General features: G+C 38.6%; 2 protein-coding genes across 9 annotated transcripts in view; both read right to left on the bottom strand.

The window, feature by feature from the left end:
- Positions 1-4,304, bottom strand: part of plcb4b (phospholipase C, beta 4b) — a 146,284-nt gene extending 141,980 nt beyond the window's left edge. For 5 of the 7 annotated variants that reach the window (XR_013207528.1, XR_013207532.1, XR_013207531.1 and 2 more), the window contains exon 1: positions 4,103-4,304. The gene's annotated coding sequence lies outside the window, so the exon portion shown is untranslated. Of the gene's footprint in view, positions 1-2,739; positions 2,815-3,896; positions 4,021-4,102 lie in introns of those variants that run through there. The other 2 variants (XR_013207529.1, XR_013207530.1) reach the window with 2 other exon arrangements.
- A 3,174-nt stretch (positions 4,305-7,478) lies between these two features.
- Positions 7,479-25,746, bottom strand: part of plcb1l (phospholipase C beta 1-like) — a 233,917-nt gene continuing 215,649 nt past the window's right edge. For both annotated transcript variants that reach the window (XM_077245642.1, XM_077245643.1), the window contains one exon: positions 7,479-8,675. In XM_077245642.1, coding sequence (XP_077101757.1) covers positions 8,484-8,675 — 192 coding nt within the window. In that variant the 3' untranslated portion in view covers positions 7,479-8,483. The remainder of the gene's footprint in view (positions 8,676-25,746) is intronic.

Genomic DNA, 25,746 nt, shown 5'->3' with positions numbered 1-25,746 from the left:
AGAACTAAAGCGTTAGATATGATGAGAACTAAAGCGCTAGATATGATGAGAACTAAAGCGTTAGATATGATGAGAACTAAAGCGCTAGATATGATGAGAACTAAAGCGTTAGATATGATGAGAACTAAAGCGTTAGATATGATGAGAACTAAAGCGTTAGATATGATGAGAACTAAAGCGTTAGATATGATGAGAACTAAAGCGCTAGATATGATGAGAACTAAAGCGCTAGATATGATGAGAACTAAAGCGTTAGATATGATGAGAACTAAAGCGCTAGATATGATGAGAACTAAAGCGTTAGATATGATGAGAACTAAAGCGTTAGATATGATGAGAACTAAAGCGTTAGATATGATGAGAACTAAAGCGCTAGATATGATGAGAACTAAAGCGTTAGATATGATGAGAACTAAAGCGTTAGATATGATGAGAACTAAAGCGTTAGATATGATGAGAACTAAAGCGTTAGATATGATGAGAACTAAAGCGCTAGATATGATGAGAACTAAAGCGTTAGATATGATGAGAACTAAAGCGTTAGATATGATGAGAACTAAAGCGTTAGATATGATGAGAACTAAAGCGTTAGATATGATGAGAACTAAAGCGCTAGATATGATGAGAACTAAAGCGTTAGATATGATGAGAACTAAAGCGCTAGATATGATGAGAACTAAAGCGTTAGATATGATGAGAACTAAAGCGTTAGATATGATGAGAACTAAAGCGTTAGATATGATGAGAACTAAAGCGTTAGATATGATGAGAACTAAAGCGCTAGATATGATGAGAACTAAAGCGTTAGATATGATGAGAACTAAAGCGTTAGATATGATGAGAACTAAAGCGCTAGATATGATGAGAACTAAAGCGCTAGATATGATGAGAACTAAAGCGTTAGATATGATGAGAACTAAAGCGCTAGATATGATGAGAACTAAAGCGTTAGATATGATGAGAACTAAAGCGTTAGATATGATGAGAACTAAAGCGTTAGATATGATGAGAACTAAAGCGCTAGATATGATGAGAACTAAAGCGTTAGATATGATGAGAACTAAAGCGCTAGATATGATGAGAACTAAAGCGTTAGATATGATGAGAACTAAAGCGTTAGATATGATGAGAACTAAAGCGCTAGATATGATGAGAACTAAAGCGTTAGATATGATGAGAACTAAAGCGTTAGATATGATGAGAACTAAAGCGTTAGATATGATGAGAACTAAAGCGTTAGATATGATGAGAACTAAAGCGTTAGATATGATGAGAACTAAAGCGTTAGATATGATGAGAACTAAAGCGCTAGATATGATGAGAACTAAAGCGCTAGATATGATGAGAACTAAAGCGTTAGATATGATGAGAACTAAAGCGCTAGATATGATGAGAACTAAAGCGTTAGATATGATGAGAACTAAAGCGTTAGATATGATGAGAACTAAAGCGTTAGATATGATGAGAACTAAAGCGCTAGATATGATGAGAACTAAAGCGTTAGATATGATGAGAACTAAAGCGTTAGATATGATGAGAACTAAAGCGCTAGATATGATGAGAACTAAAGCGCTAGATATGATGAGAACTAAAGCGTTAGATATGATGAGAACTAAAGCGCTAGATATGATGAGAACTAAAGCGTTAGATATGATGAGAACTAAAGCGTTAGATATGATGAGAACTAAAGCGCTAGATATGATGAGAACTAAAGCGCTAGATATGATGAGAACTAAAGCGTTAAATATGATGAGAACTAAAGCGTTAGATATGATCCGTCCGGCTCTAACAAAAAGAAAACATCTGATGAATCTGGTCTATTAGTTATTGGTTATTATATAGTGTTCCGTTAAAGTTGCTGTGTATTTAATGTTTTAAACATTTTGATGAATAAAATTCTCAACTGACTTAAGCTGATGATTATTTTTGTATCAATATATAGCTAATAAAACTTGACTTTGTTGTTATTCATCACAATCGATTACAGTGTATTTAATCAATCTACAGCCGAATGTGGTTCATTCTGTTTCTGATCAATTTACTACTTTTATATCAATAGAGAAACACTTGTATCTTATTTACTATATGTCATTGAGATGAAAAAGAAATCCATTTTTCAGCATATTTCCTGTCATTATTAATGTTGTCATGTGGTAAAAACGTCAAAGTGAATAAATGGCTGTAATGTATTGAATGCATTTACTGGTATACTTGAACGATTATTTTTATGTCTTTAAAAGTAAAATCGGATGCTAAAGATACCTGTCCACTAGAATGCAATAATTAGAAATGAATATGAATAAAATACACAACCACAAAATAATAATAATAATAATAATAATTATTATAGTGTTAGACACTTTACGGGTTACTTTGCTAAGATTTCACAGTAAAATTTTATTATTTAACAATTGAAACACATTGTTCCTGCTCAAAATATGCATTACATCAATTTTGAAAATGTATATTTTTAAAAAGACCTTTTTCGAAGCTTTATTTGTCATTAACCCATATGGATATTCGTGTCTGAAAGCAGAATGTAGTGTCTTGAGCCGGATCTGCTCCGTCAAACACACTAACCCTCATGATAGAGAACAACAATCACATATAAAGAAAGAAGTACGAGAGACTCAATCAACTATCAGCGATTCAAATCACACAATAACAACAACACAAGCTGATAGTTCAGTGTACGAGTCTGAATAACCTGAAAGCTGTCAGAATAACACGCGTACTAACCTGAGGTGAATCTCCCGGTGTTTAACACACAGCTGAGCATCTACACACTGTTCCTGCGCAAGCTCTCACACACACACACACACACACACACCTCTGCTCATGACGAACACACACACACACTCACGTGAACAGGTGTGACGCGCTCTTACATCCCTGAACACACACACACACCTCTGCTCATGACAGAACACGCACACACGTCTTCAGATCCAGAATAACCTGTGCATCATCTCACTGAGAAATATATAGTCTAATATAGTCTTAGCTGTTTATGCAACCGGCATCAGAAACTAGTTAGTTTTCTAGTAAAAGTCAATAATTCCTCGTCTGGATCTGGGTTTCACTTCAAGTAATCCTGTTGTTCATTTTAACAGCATTGGGAATATTTCTATATTTGCAACATTTACATTTAGACGAAGTAAGGCTATAATTATAAATGTCAAATTGCGTCTGTAAATCTCAAATAAGGCACAAAAGCTTATTTTTTTTAGATTTTGCATCTTGAATATTTTGAAAACATAACACATACTCAAAAACAAAATTACATTGATATCAGATGCATCTAGTTTTAGTCATGTTTAAGGGGAGAACATAATATAGACATAACTACAAAAATATACATGTTTACTGAATATATATAGAGGATCAGACATTAATCAGGGATCAAAATGTCCCAGATATTAAAATGTTTCTGAATATCTGCTGTTATGAAATCTTGTGAATCATTATAGAGACACTTGGTTCTTTTTTATAGTTGTTGGAGACAAAGCTCTGAAAATGAATTCATGGATAAATAGGCTATGCCTCAAAACAGAAGTTCATTTCTGACACTGTTATAGTTCAAACTGAATCATACGTGCCAGATCTTATCTCACACACACACACACACACACACACACACAGAGATGATGATCTTGCGTTCTGCAGTAACGCACATCTCCTCTCTCTCACACACACACACACACACACACACACTTGACGGGCCGCATGCATAAGATCCCATAGATTTCATTCAGCAGGCATTACGTAATTCTCAGTATTAGTTGTGAGGATCCAGTGTGAACTGGTCTAAGATAAACATTAGCGCGCACACACACACACACACCATCAGCGCTGCATTTACAGTCACATGTCAACAAGCAACAGTTGCGTCTCACCGTGTTCACATGACGGATGGTGTGTGTGGGAAACAGCTGCTTTCACACACAGATGATCTCGTGCACGGCGTTAGCCAGCTAGCCTGAGAGCTAACAGCAGTTCCCTTTGATTCTCCTCACACATTAACACACATACGCGCGCGCGCGCCCTGCCCTACAGCTCAATAACACGCGCACGAGCCGCGTGTGACGCGCGCATCTCTTACCGTCATCACACATCAGCAAACGCCCGCAACATTCCCGGGAAAAGCCAGAATTCCCTGCGCTGGCGAGCGCGCGATGATGGTGGATCTTCCTCTGTGTCACGCGCGCAGGAAACCCTCAGTGCAGCCGGACATCAGCTCTGCATCACACACACTCACTCTCTCACACACACACCACTGTATCACTGCAGGCACACTCACACACACACACACACGCACACACCACTGCATCAAAGTATCAATGTATCACTGCAGACACACACACACACACACACACACACCACTGCATCAAAGTATCAATGTATCACTGCAGACACACACACACACACACCACTGCATCAATGTATCACTGCATACACACACACACACACACACCACTGCATCAATGTATCACTGCATCAGTGCCTTATCTATCTATCTATCTATCTATCTATCTATCTATCTATCTATCTATCTATCTATCTATCTATCTATCTATCTATCTATCATCTATCTATCTATCTATATATCTATCTATATATCTATCTATCTATCTATCTATCTATCTATCTATCTATCTATCTATCTATCATCTATCTATCTATATATCTATCATCTATGTCTGTTTTCGATCTAACTGAATCTCTGGTTGTTTGTTGTTTATTTCGCTGCAGATGTAATTGTGAATTGTGGGCGTTTGTAATTAATGTCCACAAGCATCAGAGGAACTGTTTTCCACATGAGCCAGTCTGATTATTCAGGTCACTGCGAATTTGAGCTGCCAGTTTTATTGATATAATTTACTTGTCATATAGATTCACTGTACAGCACAATGAATATTAACATAACTCCTCCCACTGACCTGTCAGCAGCCAATGAGCATCAGCGCCATTATCTGACCGATGGAAACATGAGAGCAGCTCATTCACTTGTGTTCAAAACATGTGTCTGTGTGTGTGCGTGTGTGTGTGTGTGTGTGTGTGTGTGTGCCCATATGCGTGCGTGCGTGCGTCCGTCCATGCGCGCGCACGTGTGTGTGTGTGCCCATATGTGTGCGTGCGTGCGTGCGTGCGTCCGTCCGTGCGCGCACACGTGTGTGTGTGTGTGTGTGTGTGTGTGTGTGTGTCTAGGTAGGACACTATCGTATATAATACTCCGGAAGTATTAAAGTATGGGACGAAACACATTAAAACACTTGCGCGTTCACACATATATTGTGCATAGGAAACGGTGACGCAAATATTTTTTTCCACTCAATTATGTCCTAATAACGAGATGTTATGTCCTTTTAACAACATCGCATAAGCGGTGATATACATAAATAAGTTCATAAATAAAAATATAAAAATGCACATATTTATAATAATAATAACAATAATAATATAAACTAATACAATAGTCTTATACAGATAAACGCCCAAAGCTGGTTTCAGTTTTGCTTTAAATACATTTGTTTAGGCTTTAAAATATTTTTTTTGTGGGCTAATTAATTCACAATCATTTATGTATATTTTATAGGCTACTTAGCCTATATTTTTCATTTTTGTTTTGCATTGAATACCATTTAAAGGATTTGTTGTGGAAACCGCAATGCCATCCTCGAAAGCCACGTTAAGCGTTTTCATTATAATAACGTGTTTCTATGGGAGGAAAATGATTAACGTGTAATTAAATGCATTGAGTTCATATTCTGGGCTCATCTACTTTAAGGTGTGTAGAGAATTTGATCTTATTAAACCATGTTAATCGTTTTCACGTTAAGCGTTAGAATGTCCTGTATTGGGGGCTTTTACTATTTGCTTCAGCTTTCGAAGGTGGAAGTATGATAAAGGCATAAATAGTCTATCTCATTATTACGAGAAAAGATGTTGTCAAAATGATATAACATCTCGTTATTACGACATAATTGAGTGAAAAAAATCTGTATGTGGCTGCAATGGACCACCAAAGTTTCATAATGCGCAAATATATGTTTGTACACGCAAGTGTGTGTTTCGTCCCATCCGGCATCCCATTTAAAGATCAACATCTGAGTTATTGCTGAAAGCTGCCGTGTTTATTTTTAAGTTGATTATATTTCCAGCTGAATTCCTGTGTTAGTTCACATGTGCTTTAGTCTGTCACTGAACACCACTGGGCATCTGTGCATAAAACCTGCTGTGGGAACTGTTGTTACAGGGATGATGGGGAAACTGGCCACAGCGGACACACACACACACACTCACACACACACACACACTCAGTCTCTCACACACTCACACACACACACACACACACACACACACACACACACACACACACACACACACACACACACACACACACACAGACACACACACACACACACACACACACACACACTCAGTCTCTCACACACTCACACACACACACACTCAGTCTCTCACACACTCACACACACACACACACTCACACACACTCACACACACACACACACACACACTCACACACACACACACACACACACACACACACACACACACACACTCAGTCTCTCACACACTCACACACACACACACACACACACACACACACACACACACACACACACACCACACACACACACACACACACACACACACACACACACTCAGTCTCTCACACACACACACACACACACACACACACACACACACACACACACACACTCAGTCTCACTCACACACACACACACACACACTCACACACACTCACACACACACACACACACACACACACACACACACACACACACACACACACACACACACACACACACACACACACACACACACACACACACACACTCAGTCTCTCACACACTCACACACACACACACACACACACACACACACACACACACACACACACACACACACACACACACACACACACACACACACACACACACACTCAGTCTCACTCACACACACACACACACACACACACACACACACACACACACTCAGTCTCACTCACACACACTCACACACACACACACACACACACACACACACACACACACTCAGTCTCACTCACACACACACACACACACACACACACACACACACACACACACACACACACACACACACACACACACACTCAGTCTCACTCACACACACTCACACACACACACACACACACACACACACACACACTCAGTCTCACTCACACACACTCACACACACACACACACACAAACACACTCAGTCTCTCACACACGCACACACACACACACACACACACACACACACTCAGTCTCTCACACACTCACACACACACACACACACAAACACACTCAGTCTCTCTCTCACACACACACACACACACACACACACACACACACACACACACACACACACACACACACACACACAAGGAAGAACGACACACAGCGATACACTTTACACAGAAGCAACATTTATTTCATCCACAGGCTTTTAAGAAGCTTCACATACAGCAACTTCAACATGGAGAAACTTCAAGTGAAAAGCGTTTCTATGATGTAACATTTATTGAAATACTGGAAGTCACACGCGTTACTCAGTAGTGCCGATAGACATATATATATATATTTACAGGATTAAACGTGTTGAAGGCACAGACTCTCATCATGAGACGCGGTTGATCTGTTCGCTTCATGGGACTCGTGCTTCATAATATCAGATGAGCTTCATTAATATTGATAAAAGAACCTCTTTCACACACTTCTTACATTGGGAAACATTCACATCAAGGACAGTGTCTGTTACTTTACAGTTCTTCTTTATTTGAAACTACTTTGGTCCAAACTGTTTTCTCTTCTGACAGAAGTCTCATAAGCAGTTTCTCATGGTCAAATATTCCTCTATGTGGCACATAAGAATCTCCATATTAAACAGTAGATGATGGTGTTCGCAACGCCAGGATCACGGGTTCGATTCCCAAGGAACTAACAGAATAGCTTGAACGCACTGAAAGTCGCTTTGGATAAAAGTGTCTGCCAAATGCATAAATATTGTAAATGAATGTTTTCCATTCACATCAAATTTTTGTACATGCAAATTAATCACTTGTTTTAATGTCCATGTGTTGTTATATATATATAAAAGAATCAAATTCATATAAAGTCTAAACAGTGGCAGCCGTGTCTGGATGTGACCTAAGTAGTGCGCTTAAGTAGTCTATCATTTCATATTAAATAACTGGTCAAACATCAGCAAGAGACTCAGACATTAAGACTCATCTAAACATATATGCATATTTAAATCCACATAAGCAGCAAGTTCTTGTGAAAACTAAGTTTTAAAAGTAAGAAAAAAAGAAAAAAATTTTTTATGTTGTTCAAGTAAGTCATCCAGTCGTCATACTACAGGTGCACATTAAATCAGGGAAACTCGACGGCGTATGAAGAACAAACTCAAGCTCAGAGTGTCGTGTCGAACACTTTCTCGGAAGATCCTGACTCCGACCGGAGCGTTTCCGTGGAAACGGGAATACCGCCTCCGCTGTTCCTCGACTGGGCTTTACAGGCAGCAGAATCCTGAACGAACTCCTGGATTTCCACCGGGAGCCTCCGGAACTTGTCCTGATATTGCTGATCCAGCTCGATCTGAAGCTGCAAAACACAAAACCACATGAGGAAACCCCGAGCAGAAGAAGCTTCTAGATCAGACCCTCTCAACCATGCTGGACTCGTTTTAAAACTGAGCTGAGTTTTCCATTCTTTTATATTTTAGAAGATGGTTTTTGAGGATCACAACCCGTATGATACCTCAACAATCACATGGGAAGCGTTTCTCCTCATCAGAACAGTACTCCCAGCAAGCAATTTTGCGTTTAAACACAGCCTGACGTCGAGGCTAAAACCAGGCAAAATTTGGTCTTTCAGTGAAAATTGAATAGACGTCTAATTAGCCCAAGAATAGACTTGTCATCAATTAGATAACAAAGAAATGAAATGAGTGAAGAAATGAAACCAAACACCTTGTAATCACTGTTGACTTTGCTTACATGATGGAATATCGGGGTTTTTTTATATTTACGCAAGTTATTTTGGCAAAAACGACATGTAACCAAATTCAAGGTTATTTTGGCAAGAAGTGTGTTACTCATAGCTGGACTATATCAGAAAACTAAAGCTTGACCGCAGGAGAGTAAAAGCACAGCCTGAGGTTAAAGGTTCAACATTAGAGACGATCTCAGAAGATCCACAAGCTGTATTACTTTAGTGTTAAACAGCAACATGACTTCATCTCAGTGGATTCTCCTGTTTTTCTCCAGGCACAGACTCCCCTAGTGATTAAAGATGTCAGAATTGTATTCATTCTGACCCAATAATTGCTTTACTGCTTGTTTGACTGGTTAACTACCCCGCTCGATCTCCAGGGAACGGTGTAATTAAAGAAAGCACCAAAGATGAATCGTGTCAAACACTATGATTGTGAAACACTGGAGCTTGTGTGTGATCTGAGAGTCTCTGGCGCTGGTTTCCCTCAGTTCAGGTTTAGTACTTTCTAGGGCTGCCCTCGACTAAAGATTTTTCTAGTCGACTAGTAGTCGTTCATTTAAGCAAACTGTCGACTAATCACGCGTTTATATTAATAATCCATAAATCATAATAATGTGCCTTTAATTGCCTATATAAAACACATAGCCTAATCAGCGCACACATGGACACAGCGCACCGGCAAATATAATGATGATGATAACGTGAACAAAACAGGAGGAGATTGTCTGAACATTTTAATAATTTATTGGTAATGTTTTCTGTGTTTCGGGCGGGAGATATTAAGTCGACGACTCGTCATCTCTGCAGTCGTGGACGCGCATATATGCTCATTTAATATGGATTACATAATCAGAGAATATTTATTTTCCAATGGAATCTGTTCATTCAAATGTAGACATTTCAAGCTGTCTATAGATATATTTCTGATGTCTGTGAGGAAAGTATACACGGAGTTTCAGTTTATTTATTTGATGCACTCAAATTCAAGACTGAATTGACAGAAAGCACCATTATTTTATATATTAATTTTATTTTACAAAGACACAAGGTTTTGTTGTTATTGTGAGTTTACAGAAATAAAAGTAGACCAATTACAGTTTGCATTACTCTTATCTGTATGACCAAAAATGACGGAGTATTTTAAGTTAAATGCAGTGATGTGTGTGTCATGCTGTAAACACTCTCTCCACACAAACACTTGGATATGCGCCTAATAATAGCACACATTTGTCTAGGTTAGCATTAGAGAGTGGACTTGTAAAGTTGCTGCTACTTACATGTTTCAAGTGATAAGCCATATTTGATGGCGATAAATGATCGATAGGCGAATGTTTGTGTGGCGAGCAGGACGAGGCCAGGGTGTGAGTGATGATGCGCGACGCACCGGTCTCGATCTCTCACGGAGGACCGGAAGCAGAAAAGAAGGAGTGACGACAGTGGAGATGGAGAGAGGAACAGGCCTGGATGTGTGTTGTGTTTGTTTTGTTATATGTGACAGCAGTCGTCTGTGAGGGGCTGCAGTCTTTTACTTTCATTTTGTATTTGTTTTATTTTATGTAATTAAAGTCTTTGAATGTTCGCCGGTCGCCGGCTCCTACTTCTCATAACATCTGAACTGTGTTACAGTTTTGGATTTCCAGCCTGCGTGATTTTGGCAATTCCTGTAGAGTTTTACAAGAGTTTTATGTACAAGAGAAGCCTGTATCTAACCCTGTTTACCAGCATAGAAAATTAAAGCAAACATCAGCCAAGAATATTTGCACAACCCAGTTCCTCAAACCGGTTGAGCGCCGCCATCCCAAAGGTCACCTTCTAGAAATCATATTTCCAGCATCTGAGTTTAACATGACAGGGCCAGATGGATCCGCACAAAGCCGACCCACTTATAGAGGACATCTGCTGTCCCCCTGCTGGCCGAGACACAGGCCGGGATTAAACCGCATCTCAGATCCGCTGGCACACGCAGAGACGCCCAAGTGTGTGTGTGCCGCCCAAGTGTGTGTGTGACGCTAATCTGCGACTCCTGTCGACCTTTCCCACCTCACGTCTTTATCACCCGCGGCCGGTGCGGAGACAGAGGCCGAGAGACACAGTCTGTCAGATTAAGTCTAGACTAAAAACACATCTCTTTAACCTGGCATACACATAACACATTATAGACTTCTATAATTCAATGTTAGGCTGCATAGTTTAGATCAGCCGGAACCAGGAACACTTCCCATAAATCCTGATGTACTCGTTACATCATAAGAAGGATGGCGTCTACGCTAGGTTAGCCCGAGGTTAGCCTGCACACATACATATTCAAACGCGCAAATCTATAGACTAAACACATAATACGCATGTGCACGCCGTCAGCGTTTTCACAGATTCACGTTTTTTGAAGTTTACACAGAGATAAAGTTTTTTCAAAAAATGTTCAAAACTTGCACCTTGGATCCTGTTTGAAAGTTTGCGTTCTCGAGCTCAAACACTGTTGTGTGTGAATGGACGGCCGGAACACATTAAAGTTTCTGTTTTCTGTTAGAACGGTGTGTGTTAGCGGCCGCTAAGTTAATAACTAATGATCTTTACGACGGAAGTGAATCAATCAAAACTAACTTTATCTGGACAATAACTTTATTCTAGATCTGCTGTAAAGCCTAAACAATCTCTGTTACTGTAATCTCCTGTTATCACTGTAAAGCTGCTGTGAAACATCTATAGTGTTAAAGCGCTGTATAAATGAAGAAGACTCAACTTGACCTTTGGGGTTCGGGTGAACGGGATCTTTCTCTTCTGTCTTAAACTTATCAAGCATACAAGTAAGTTCTAGTTCAAAAATACCAAGCCGTTCTCACAGACTTGGGACAAACACCGAGAAATAACTCTTAACACATTCCCTGTGAGCCATTCGATTAGCTCGAGTCATTTCAGCACTTTCCTGTTTGAAACTATACAGCAGAAGTGTGATGATATACAGTATACGTGACAGTCACATATACAATGCGAAATCCAATCAGAGCGGTCAGACTGAAACGGATTTCCAGAAATGCAATTTAAATAGGATTTCAAACCACATATGAATGTAGCTTTGAAACGCATTTGTAAAAATTGTATTTCATGTGATTTTTTGCTGTTCACATTAGCTAATTCTGTTTGGATTTCAATCGGATATCCACAAAAAACAGATTTGGACCGACAGTCTGAACGTAGCCTAAGAGTCGCAGTCAAGAATGAAGAAAGATTCGGGCTACTTTCAAGTCAAGTCACATTTATTTATATACTGTATATCGCTTTTCACAATGTGTTTCAAAGCAGCTTTACAGAGATAACAGGAAAATAATGCAACAAAGTTTGTTTCCAGAAGGAAATAGCGTCACAGTCCAGCTTAAGTTCAGTAATGTCAAATTTTTGTTGTAAAAAAAGTTATTAATTTACTTAATTTATATATATAGCGGCTCTGGAGAAAAGGTGTTGTCATCGTCCAGCTCATATCAGTTCTCATAAAATGCTGTCAATGCAGGAGATCAATAATATTGTTGTAAATTAAATGAAATGTTAAATTTAATGTCCCAACTAAGCCAGCCAAAAGCCAATGGCAATAAAGGTGAAAAAGACGACAGTGGCAGGAAGAACCAAAACTCAATCAGTGACAGAATGGAGAAAAATACCTTGGGAGAACCCAGACTCAGTCGGGGGTGCAGTTCTTTAACCACTCAAATAATCGTCACTAATAAACACTGGGAAATCAAAGCTCTCCCGCACAGAATCTAACATGTCTTCAAGCACAAGATCTGAGAAACTCCTCAAACTTCAGCGGTTCGTCCCCGTTTCATCAAAAGAGGCCTGGAGATGAAAGCACGGCCCATTCTAGTTCTGTTCCCTCCCGACTCAGTTAAATATGTCTTTCCTCAAAAGACTCGTCATCTGTCAACAATCCACACACACTCTCACGTCCAATCCACACACACTCTCTTAAAGCGCTGAGGGAGGAGAATGACCTTCATCCACATCTGTCCTAATTCTGCTCCGCCATCGAGGGATCGAGCTTATGAAATCTAGATGAAATGCTCCCGTTTCGCACTCGTCATGTAACCGTGTGTGTGTTCACGATCGGTTTAAACACTAAAGTGAGACTGCCCAGCAAGCAATTTTCCGTTTAAAAGACGTCTAATAGCCGTCCAAACACAGCCTGACGTCGAGGCTAAAACCAGGCAAAATTTGGTCTTTCAGTGAAAATTGAATAGACGTCTAAATAGCCCAAGAATAGACTTGTCATCAATTAGATAACAAGGAAATGAAATGAGTGAAGAAATGAAACCAAACACCTTGTAATCACTGTTGACTTTGCTTACATGATGGAATATCATACATCTCGCAAGTTATTTTGACAAAAAAGACATGTAACCAAATTCAGGGTTATTTTGGCTAGAAGTGTGTTACTCATAGCTGGACTATATCAGGTCTATAGTTAACCTAATCATAGCTGGACTATATCAGGTCTATAGTTAACCTAATCATAGCTGGACTATATCAGGTCTATAGTTAACCTACTCATAGCTGGACTATATCAGGTCTATAGTTAACCTAATCATAGCTGGATTATATCGGGTCTATAGTTAACCTACTCATAGCTGGACTATATCGGGTCTATAGTTAACCTACTCATAGCTGGATTATATCGGGTCTATAGTTAACCTACTCATAGCTGGATTATATCAGGTCTATAGTTAACCTACTCATAGCTGGACTATATCAGGTCTATAGTTAACCTACTCATAGCCGGACTATATCGGGTCTATAGTTAACCTACTCATAGCTGGACTATATCGGGTCTATAGTTAACCTACTCATAGCTGGATTATATCGGGTCTATAGTTAACCTACTCATAGCTGGAGTATATCAGGTCTATAGTTAACCTACTCATAGCTGGACTATTTCAGGTCTATAGTTAACCTAATCATAGCTGGACTATATCAGGTCTATAGTTAACCTAATCATAGCTGGATTATATCAGGTCTATAGTTAACCTACTCATAGCTGGACTATATCAGGTCTATAGTTAACCTACTCATAGCTGGACTATATCAGGTCTATAGTTAACCTAATCATAGCTGGATTATATCGGGTCTATAGTTAACCTACTCATAGCTGGATTATATCGGGTCTATAGTTAACCTACTCATAGCTGGACTATATCAGGTCTATAGTTAACCTACTCATAGCTGGAGTATATCGGGTCTATAGTTAACCTACTCATAGCTGGACTATATCAGGTCTATAGTTAACCTACTCATAGCTGGATTATATCAGGTCTATAGTTAACCTACTCATAGCTGGACTATATCAGGTCTATAGTTAACCTACTCATAGCTGGACTATATCAGGTCTATAGTTAACCTAATCATAGCTGGATTATATCGGGTCTATAGTTAACCTACTCATAGCTGGACTATATCGGGTCTATAGTTAACCTACTCATAGCTGGATTATATCGGGTCTATAGTTAACCTACTCATAGCTGGATTATATCAGGTCTATAGTTAACCTACTCATAGCTGGACTATATCAGGTCTATAGTTAACCTACTCATAGCCGGACTATATCGGGTCTATAGTTAACCTACTCATAGCTGGACTATATCGGGTCTATAGTTAACCTACTCATAGCTGGATTATATCGGGTCTATAGTTAACCTACTCATAGCTGGAGTATATCAGGTCTATAGTTAACCTACTCATAGCTGGACTATTTCAGGTCTATAGTTAACCTAATCATAGCTGGACTATATCAGGTCTATAGTTAACCTAATCATAGCTGGATTATATCAGGTCTATAGTTAACCTACTCATAGCTGGACTATATCAGGTCTATAGTTAACCTACTCATAGCTGGACTATATCAGGTCTATAGTTAACCTAATCATAGCTGGATTATATCGGGTCTATAGTTAACCTACTCATAGCTGGATTATATCGGGTCTATAGTTAACCTACTCATAGCTGGACTATATCAGGTCTATAGTTAACCTACTCATAGCTGGAGTATATCGGGTCTATAGTTAACCTACTCATAGCTGGACTATATCAGGTCTATAGTTAACCTACTCATAGCTGGATTATATCAGGTCTATAGTTAACCTACTCATAGCTGGACTATATCAGGTCTATAGTTAACCTACTCATAGCTGGATTATATCAGGTCTATAGTTAAACTAATCATAGCTGGATTATATCGGGTCTATAGTTAACCTACTCATAGCTGGACTATATCGGGTCTATAGTTAACCTACTCATAGCTGGACTATATCAGGTCTACAGTTAACCTACTCATAGCTGGAGTATATCGGGTCTATAGTTAACCTACTCATAGCTGGACTATATCAGGTCTATAGTTAACCTACTCATAGCTGGACTATATCAGGTCTATAGTTAACCTACTCATAGCTGGACTATATCAGGTCTATAGTTAACCTAATAATAGCTGGATTATATCGGGTCTATAGTTAACCTACTCATAGCTGGACTATATCAGGTCTATAGTTAACCTACTCATAGCTGGATTATATCGGGTCTATAGTTAACCTACTCATAGCTGGATTATATCGGGTCTATAGTTAACCTAATCATAGCTGGACTATATCAGGTCTATAGTTAACCTAATAATAGCTGGATTATATCGGGTCTATAGTTAACCTACTCATAGCTAGATTATATCAGGTCTATAGTTAACCTACTCATAGCTGGACTATATCAGGTCTATAGTTAACCTAATAATAGCTGGATTATATCGGGGCTATAGTTAACCTACTCATAGCTGGATTATATCAGGTCTATAGTTAACCTACTCATAGCTGGACTATATCAGGTCTATAGTTAACCTAATCATAGCTGGACTATATCAGGTCTATAGTTAACCTACTCATAGCTGGATTATATCGGGTCTATAGTTAACCTACTCATTGCTGGATTATATCGGGTCTATAGTTAACCTACTCATAGCTGGACTATATCAGGTCTATAGTTAACCTAATCATAGCCGGACTATATCAGGTCTATAGTTAACCTACTCATAGCTGGATTATATCGGGTCTATAGTTAACCTACTCATTGCTGGATTATATCGGGTCTATAGTTAACCTACTCATTGCTGGACTATATCAGGTCTATAGTTAACCTAATCATAGCTGGACTATATCAGGTCTATAGTTAACCTACTCATAGCTGGATTATATCGGGTCTATAGTTAACCTACTCATTGCTGGACTATATCGGGTCTATAGGTAACCTACTCATAGCTGGATTATATCGGGTCTATAGTTAACCTACTCATAGCTGGATTATATCAGGTCTATAGTTAACCTACTCATAGCTGGACTATATCAGGTCTATAGTTAATCTACTCATAGCTGGACTATATCAGGTCTATAGTTAATCTAATCATAGCCGGACTATATCGGGTCTATAGTTAACCTACTCATTGCTGGACTATATTAGGTCTATAGTTAACCTACTCATAGCTGGACTATATCGGGTCTATAGTTAACCTACTCATAGCTGGATTATATCGGGTCTATAGTTAACCTACTCATAGCTGGATTATATCGGGTCTATAGTTAACCTTCTCATAGCTGGACTATATCAGGTCTATAGTTAACCTACTCATAGCTGGATTATATCGGGTCTATAGTTAACCTACTCATAGCTGTATTATATCGGGTCTATAGTTAACCTACTCATAGCTGGACTATATCAGGTCTATAGTTAACCTAATCATAGCTGGACTATATCAGGTCTATAGTTAACCTACTCATAGCTGGATTATATCGGGTCTATAGTTAACCTACTCATTGCTGGACTATATCGGGTCTATAGGTAACCTACTCATAGCTGGATTATATCGGGTCTATATTTAACCTACTCATTGCTGGATTATATCGGGTCTGTAGTTAATCTACTCATAGCTGGGCTATATCGGGTCTATAGTTAACCTACTCATAGCTGGACTATATCAGGTCTATAGTTAATCTAATCATAGCTGGACTATATCGGGTCTATAGTTAGCCCACTCATAGCCAGACTATATCAGGTCTATATTTAACCTACTCATAGCTGGATTATATTTGATCTATAGTTAACCTACTCATAGCTGGACTATATCAGGTCTATAGTTAATCTACTCATAGCTGGGCTATATCGGGTGTATAGTTAACCTACTCATAGCTGGACTATATCAGGTCTATAGTTAATCTAATCATAGCCGGACTATATCGGGTCTATAGTTAACCTACTCATAGCCGGACTATATTGGGTCTATAGTTAACCTACTCATTGCTGGACTATATTGGGTCTATAGTTAACCTACTCTTTGCTGGACTATATTGGGTCTATAGTTAACCTACTCATAGCTGGACTATATCAGGTCTATAGTTAATCTACTCATAGCTGGGCTATATCGGGTCTATAGTTAACCTACTCATAGCTGGACTATATCAGGTCTATAGTTAATCTAATCATAGCCGGACTATATCGGGTCTATAGTTAACCTACTCATTGCTGGACTATATTGGGTCTATAGTTAACCTACTCATTGCTGGACTATATTAGGTCTATAGTTAACCTACTCTTTGCTGGACTATATTGGGTCTATAGTTAACCTACTCATAGCCAGACTATCTCGGGTCTATAGTTCATCTAATCATAGCTGGACTATATCGGGTCTATAGTTAACCCACTCATAGCCAGACTATATCAGGTCTATATTTAACCTACTCATAGCTGGATTATATTGGGTCTATAGTTAACCTACTCATAGCTGGACTATATCAGGTCTATAGTTAATCTACTCATAGCTAGGCTATATCGGGTCTATAGTTAACCTACTCATAGCTGGACTATATCAGGTCTATAGTTAATCTAATCATAGCCGGACTATATCGGGTCTATAGTTAACCTACTCATTGCTGGACTATATTGGGTCTATAGTTAACCTACTCATTGCTGGACTATATCGGGTCTATAGTTAACCTACTCATAGCCAGACTATATCGGGTCTATAGTTAACCTAGACGGAGAAATGAAGGATATTGCTTGCTGGGTGGAGACCTCAGCATCTGATGCATGGAATCAAAGCACTGAGAGTGTATTCTGATGTGAAGAGCTGTGTTTGTGCTCCTCGGGTTTCTATCGAGTGACAGAAGTTCCCCTGGCGAGAATCAGGAGGGCCGTGTGAATTATTAATGAAGAGCCGCTCATCAAACACACGCGTGTGCCAGAGAGAGTCAGCGGGAGACTCAATCTGCTCCATCTGTCTCTCGACTACACACACAAACATTACAGGATCTTTGACAGTAACATGACTGAAATACCAGAGTGTTTTTAACATTACACTGCTATTAATAGTTCATTTAGAAATGAAAATACTCTTTCTTCTCAGATCACATGCTGTTGTCCAGTGTAAGGAATGATGTATATCTCATATTGATATGAGAAGAAACCCGGTAATAAGGTTCATTAGGTAACATTAGTTAATGTATTTACTAACACGAACTAACAATGAGCAATACATTTGTTACTGAATTAGTTCATCTTTGTTTATGTTAGTTAATAAAAATACAGCTGTTCGTTGATTGTGTTCGTTGTTAGTTCACAGTGCATTAACTAATCTTAACAAATACAACCTTTGATTTTAATAATGTATTAGTAAATGTTGAAATTAACATTAAAGCTGCATTCTGTAGTTTTTCTCTCTGTGCGGCTGTCAGTCGCCGGTGTGAGACTGGCGTTCACAATCACAGATTACAGTTTTGGGAAGTTTGACCAACATAAGAATATTCACCGGAAAATGTCCTGAACGAGTAACATCCACTTTTGTTCTGACCAACTTAAGGGAAAAAAGTATTTCAGTAAATCACGCTAAATCTAACGATTGCTCATCATATGACGTCAAACGTGCAAATTATACTTTGTTCTCAAATTGTTAATGTGAACAACATCAGCATTGCATGACTACATTTAATCCCTTCCGATATTCTCCTTGTTTCCGCTCTTATTCTGTAGCCGATCTGAAGTCTTTTACAGCGGTGAGTCTCCAGTCACTGACGAGTTTGAACCTTTCTGGATCCGCCATCAAATGAATAAGTTTAATTATATCAAGTGCTGTGAGAAAAGTCTATAATCTCCAGCTCAACATCCTCACACTCGTAGCCTACTAGCCGAGATTCTTCTTTATGTGGACAGATGTGACGTAATGATCAAACACACGGTCGAGTTACCGCTGAAGTTAACAACATTATCACAAGCTGACCGTTTGGAGTCGAGCTACGGCAAGCAGAGAGTTTAACACTGGCTGGTTATGTACTCGCTCAAAACTTTATTTTGGATAATTTTGAACCCAAAAAAAGGTACAGAATGCAGCTTTAACTAAGATTAATGAATGCTGTAGAAGTATTAATCATTATTAGTTCATGTTAACTAATGTTAACTAATGACCCTTACTTTAAAGTGTTACCAGAAACCCTTTTAAAATTATTATCTTATAATAAAACAATCATTCTAGCAACAAGCCGAACACTTGAACAATATTACCATGTGGTCTGTTAACACTGAAGTCCTCCGGGTTTATTTGACAGTAAATTCAGTCGATAACTGAGGCTGCGTTTTTAATAAAACAAGAGAGACATGAAAGAAGCGTCTCAAATATCTGGAGCAGTGTTGCTATTGACGACGGTCATAATTGACGAATAACTGACCTCAGAATGTCACGACTGACCAATCAGAATCAAGCATTTCAGAGAGTCATGTAATAAGATTTTCTTTTCCATATAATACATAAAACACAATAAAACTATTATCATTTGCTGAATAGAGAACACGATTTGTGAGATGGCTGAATTATTCCTGTCAGTATCACGACAAATCAATAAAGAGAATCCTAAAGAGAAACCATCATTATTCCAGGAGTTTCCCTGTTCTCCGCTTCCTGAGGCTATTACAGGGTTAATAGTGAGAAGTGTGTTGCCATGGCGATGGCACAGATCTGTGTTTGTGAAGTCACAGGACTGTTCAGTGTGTGTGGTCGACAGCTTCATTCAACATCAGCGTCTGCCACTGTCACACGACAACAACACCTCAGAAACAGCACAAAATCAGTGTCCCAAAATACACACTGTACATTATTCCAGAGCTTCTCATCTCTGGCCCTTGAGTTCAGCTCAAACCCTCTGCCTGTGACTCTTTATTAACTCAGGACTGGAGTGGACACCTGCAGTGTGTACTTATGCTCTTATTCTGTGCACTATACTCTTATTATGTGCAGTATACACTTATTCTGTGCACTATACATTTACTATGTGCAGTATACTCTTATTCTGTGCACTATACACTTATTATGTGAACTATACACTTACTATGTGCACTATACACTTATTCTGTGCACTATACTCTTATTATGTGATGTATACTCTTATTCCGTGCACTGTACTCATATTCTATTCACTATACTCTTATTCTCGGCACTATACTCTTATGTGCACTATACTCTTATTCTCGGCACTATAATCTTATGTGCACTATACTTTTATTCTGTGCACTATACTCTTATTCTGTGCACTATACTCGTATTCTCGGCACTATAATCTTATGTGCATTATACTTTTATTCTGTGCACTATACTCTTATTCTGTGCACTATACTCTTATTCTCGGCACTATAATCGTATGTGCACTATACTTTTATTCTGTGCACTATACTCTTTTTCTGTGCACTATACTCGTATTCTGTGCACTATACTCTTATTCTCTGCACTATACTCGTATTATCTGCACTATACTCGTATTATCTGCACTATACTCGTATTCTGTGCACTATACTCGTATTCTGTGCACTATAATCGTATTCTGTGCACTATACTCTTATTCTGTGCACTATACTCTTATTCTGTGCACTATACTCGTATTCTGTGCACTATACTCGTATTCTGTGCACTATACTCTTATTCTATGCACTATACTCGTATTCTGTGCACTATACTCTTATTCTGTGCACATTACTCTTATTCTTTGCACAATACTCTTATTCTGTGCACAATACTCTTATTAAGTGCACTGCACTCGTATTCTGTGCACTATAGTCTTATTCTCTGCACTATACTCTTATTCTGTGCACTATACTTGTATTGTGTGCATTACACTCTTTTTCTCTGCACTATAGTCTTATTATGTGCACTATACTCTTATTCTCTGCACTATACTCTTATTCTGTGCACTATACTCGTATTATGTGCACTATACTCGTATTCTCTGCACTATACTCTTATTTTGTGCACTATACTCGTATTCTGTGCACTATACTCGTATTCTCTGCACTACACTCTTATTCTGTGCACTATACTCGTATTCTGTGCACTATACTCTTATTCTCTGCACTATACTCTTATTCTCTGCACTATACTCTTATTCTGTGCACTATACTCTTATTCTATGCACTATACTTGTACTGTGTGCATTACACTCTTTTTCTCTGCACTATACTCTTATTATGTGCACTATACTGTTATTCTGTGCACAATACTCTCAAATATGTGCACTGTACTCGTAATCTGTGCACTAAACTCTTATTTTGTGCACTATACTCTTATTCTCTGCACTATACTCTTATTCTGTGCACTATACTCTTATTCTGTGCACTATACTTGTATTGTGTGCATTACACTCTTTTTCTCTGCACTATAGTCTTATTATGTGCACTATACTCTTATTCTTTGCACTATACTCTTATTCTGTGCACTATACTCGTATTATGTGCACTATACTCGTATTCTCTGCACTATACTCTTATTCTGTGCACTATACTCTTATTCTCTGCACTATACTCTTATTCTGTGCACTATAATCTTATTCTGTGCACTATACTTGTATTGTGTGCATTACACTCTTTTTCTCTGCACTATAGTCTTATTATGTGCACTATACTCTTATTCTCTGCACTATACTCTTATTCTCTGCACTATACTCTTATTCTGTGCACTATACTCGTATTCTCTGCACTATACTCTTATTCTCTGCACTATACTCTTATTCTCTGCACTATACTCTTATTCTGTGCACTATACTCTTATTATGTGCACTATACTCTTATTCTCTGCACTATACTCTTATTCTGTGCACTATATTCGTATTATGTGCACTATACTCGTATTCTCTGCACTATACTCTTATTCTGTGCACTATACTCGTATTCTGTGCACTATACTCGTATTCTGTGCACTATACTCGTATTCTGTGCACTAGACTCTTATTCTGTGCACAATACTCTTATTAAGTGCACTGCTCTCGTATTCTGTGCACTATTGTCTTATTCTTTGCACTATACTCCTATTCTGTGCACTATACTTGTATTATGTGCACTATACTCGTATTCTCTGCACTATACTCTTATTCTGTGCACTATACTCGTATTCTCTGCACTATACTCTTATTCTCTGCACTATACTCGTATTCCGTGCACTACACTCTTATTCTCTGCACTATACTTGTACTGTGTGCACTATACTCTTATTCTCTGCACTATACTCGTATTCTGTGTACTACACTCTTATTCTCTGCACTATACTTGTATTATGTGCACTATACTCTTATTCTGTGCACTATACTCGTATTCCGTGCACTACACTCTTATTCTCTGCACTATACTCTTATTCTTTGCACAATACTCTTATTCTGTGCACAATACTCTTATTATGTGCACTGTACTCGTATTCTGTGCACTTCACTCGTATTATTCTCGTATTATTCTCGTATTACTCGTAGAGGGGGTGGTGATGGCGCAGTGGATAAGACCATGCCTTTGGTGTGAGAGACCCGGGTTCGAATCCACTGCAAGACACCAATGTGTCCCTGAGCAAGACACTTAACCCCTAGTTGCTCCAGAGGCGTGCGACCTCTGACATATATAGCAATTGTAAGTCGCTTTGGATAAAAGCGTCAGCTAAATGAATAAATGTAAATGTAAATTATGTGCACTATACTCGTATTCTGTGCACTTTACTCGTATTATGTGCACTATACTCTTATTCTGTGCACTATACTCTTATTTTGTGCACTATACTCTTATTCTGTGCACTATACTCTACTCTTATTCTGTGCACTATACTCTTATTATGTGCACTATACTCGTATTCCGGGCACTATACGCTTATTCTGTTCACCATACTCTTATTCTGTGCACTTTACTCGTATTATGTGCACTATACTCTTATTCTGTGCACTATACTCTTATTCTGTGCACTATACTCGTATTCTGTGCACTTTACTCGTATTATGTGCACTATACTCTTATTCTGTGCACTATACTCTTATTTTGTGCACTATACTCTTATTCTGTGCACTATACTCTACTCTTATTCTGTGCACTATACTCGTATTCTGTGCACTATACTCTTATTATGTGCACTATACTCGTATTCTGTGCACTATACTCTTATTATGTGCACTATACTCGTATTACGTGCACTATACGCTTATTCTGTTCACTATACTCTTATTCTGTGCACTATACTCGTATTCTGTGCACTATACTCGTATTCTGTGCACTATACGCTTATTCTGTGCACTATACTCGTATTCTGTGCACATTACTCGTATTCTGTGCACTATACTCGTATTCTGTGCACTATACTCTTATTATGTGCACTATACTCGTATTCTGTGCACTATACTCTTATTATGTGCACTATACTCGTATTACGTGCACTATACGCTTATTCTGTTCACTATACTCTTATTCTGTGCACTATACTCGTATTCTGTGCACTATACTCGTATTCTGTGCACTATACGCTTATTCTGTGCACTATACTCGTATTCTGTGCACTATACACTAACACATAGTGCATGAAGAGCCCAAAGTTCCACACTTTGTTCTTTTCGGTTTATTAAGTGTATCATCTGCGCATTTGAAGCACACTTTTTATTGTTGGAATTTTCAGAGTGAACACACTAATTGTATTATTTATTTATCCATTTATTTATCCCATAAAATGTTATAGAATAGAACAGAAGTATGTGAACTGGGTTGCGGGCCTCATGACCAGGCGCTAACGTTCCCCTAACAAACACTGGGAAGTTCATGAACACACCGCTAAAGTCAATGGGAAGTTCATGAACACACCGCTAAAGTCAATCTGAAAGTCAGATGTAATCAGCCAGACTGAGGCGTGGTGCGCGCGTGAGTCCGTGAGCAGGGCGATATCACACACACACGCACACGCACACGCACACGCACACGCACACACACACACACACACACACACACACACACACACACACACACACACACACACACACACACACACACACACACTGAGGTGTGACAGCAGCTTCTATTTAAACATCAACACATTCTCAAAAGGTGCGTCCCAATTCACGTATGTATACACTTCTCTATGCCGCTTCATAGTAGTTCAAGTAGTGTTCATACTGAAAATGTAAAAAAAAAAGAAAAAAGAAAAAGAAGTGCACTTTAAATGCATTTCTACGTTCTGTCATTGGTGGAGTTTGGGTTCCTGCCACTGTCATTTACTTAGTCGAGGAAACTTAATATTCAACAATATTATTGATCTGACTGAACTGACCTGAGCTGATGATGACATCGCTGTTTTCTACAGAACTGCTTTATAGATGAAATTAACTAAATTAATAATTGATGATCTTTACAACAGAACTGAGTCAACACTGAACTGACTTCAGCTGAACAAACATATAATTTTCCTGTTTATCACTGTAAAGCTGCTTTGACTATCTGTATTGTATAAAGAGCTATAAAAATAAAGATGACTGTAAGTGTTTGTCCACAGCAGATTTCATGAGGAAAAGTTTAGATCGGCTCTGCTGGTAGAAGCTAACCCAGCTGTCAGTTTGCTTTATCTCTGATTCTGAGATGTTTCTGCTGGTCTCTGAAGACCCAGGATGCTTATAGCTGTCCATTAGTGCCTGATCCAAGACATAAAAATAGGTCAGGACTCTCTCTCTCTCTCTCTCTCATGTTTCAGAGGACAGGGTTTCAGCTTTGTCCTGGTTGCTTTAACTTCAAAACAGTTCCTCATGTGTTCAGTGTTGTTATCGAACTGTGACGGTCTGAAACCCATATCACAGAATAAATCCTGTAATTACGAGAATCTGATTAACTTTCCAGTCCGTTGCGTCCGTCTCTCATCTGATGTGTGTGAGTGTTTAACAGCTCAATGACGCCCTCTAGTGGATCTGAACTGATTAAACATGCAGAGGCTCAACAGCATCACAGAGAGAGAGAGAGACATCAGTGACAGTCTGTCCTGATCCTGAAGTGAAGAAGCTCATGATCTCTGAAGAACAGTTTCTATGAGTGTAAAGTGCTTTTCTCTTAAAGTAACAGTTTACCCAAATATATATATATATATATATATATAATTCAGGCATCATTTACTCGTGTCATTCAAACCTGTGCTGTGAAAAACAAAAGATGATATTTTGAGAAATGTCTCAGTGTTTAGCTTGTTTTTTTGTCCATAATGACAGTCAATGGCTCCGGTGTTTTTTGGTTCCCAACATTCTTCAGAATATTTTCTTTTGTGTTTAGGTTTAGTAAATGATGACAGGATGATTATTTCTGATGAACCTCTGATCATTTTAACAAAATGCAAAAATAAAAATACAACCAA

Source organism: Siphateles boraxobius, unplaced genomic scaffold (assembly GCF_051911475.1).
Source record: "Siphateles boraxobius isolate OS27281-9 unplaced genomic scaffold, OSU_SipBor_1 274, whole genome shotgun sequence".
NCBI classification, from domain to species: Eukaryota; Metazoa; Chordata; class Actinopteri; order Cypriniformes; family Leuciscidae; genus Siphateles; species Siphateles boraxobius.
This window is presented reverse-complemented; position numbering and strand designations above follow the sequence as displayed.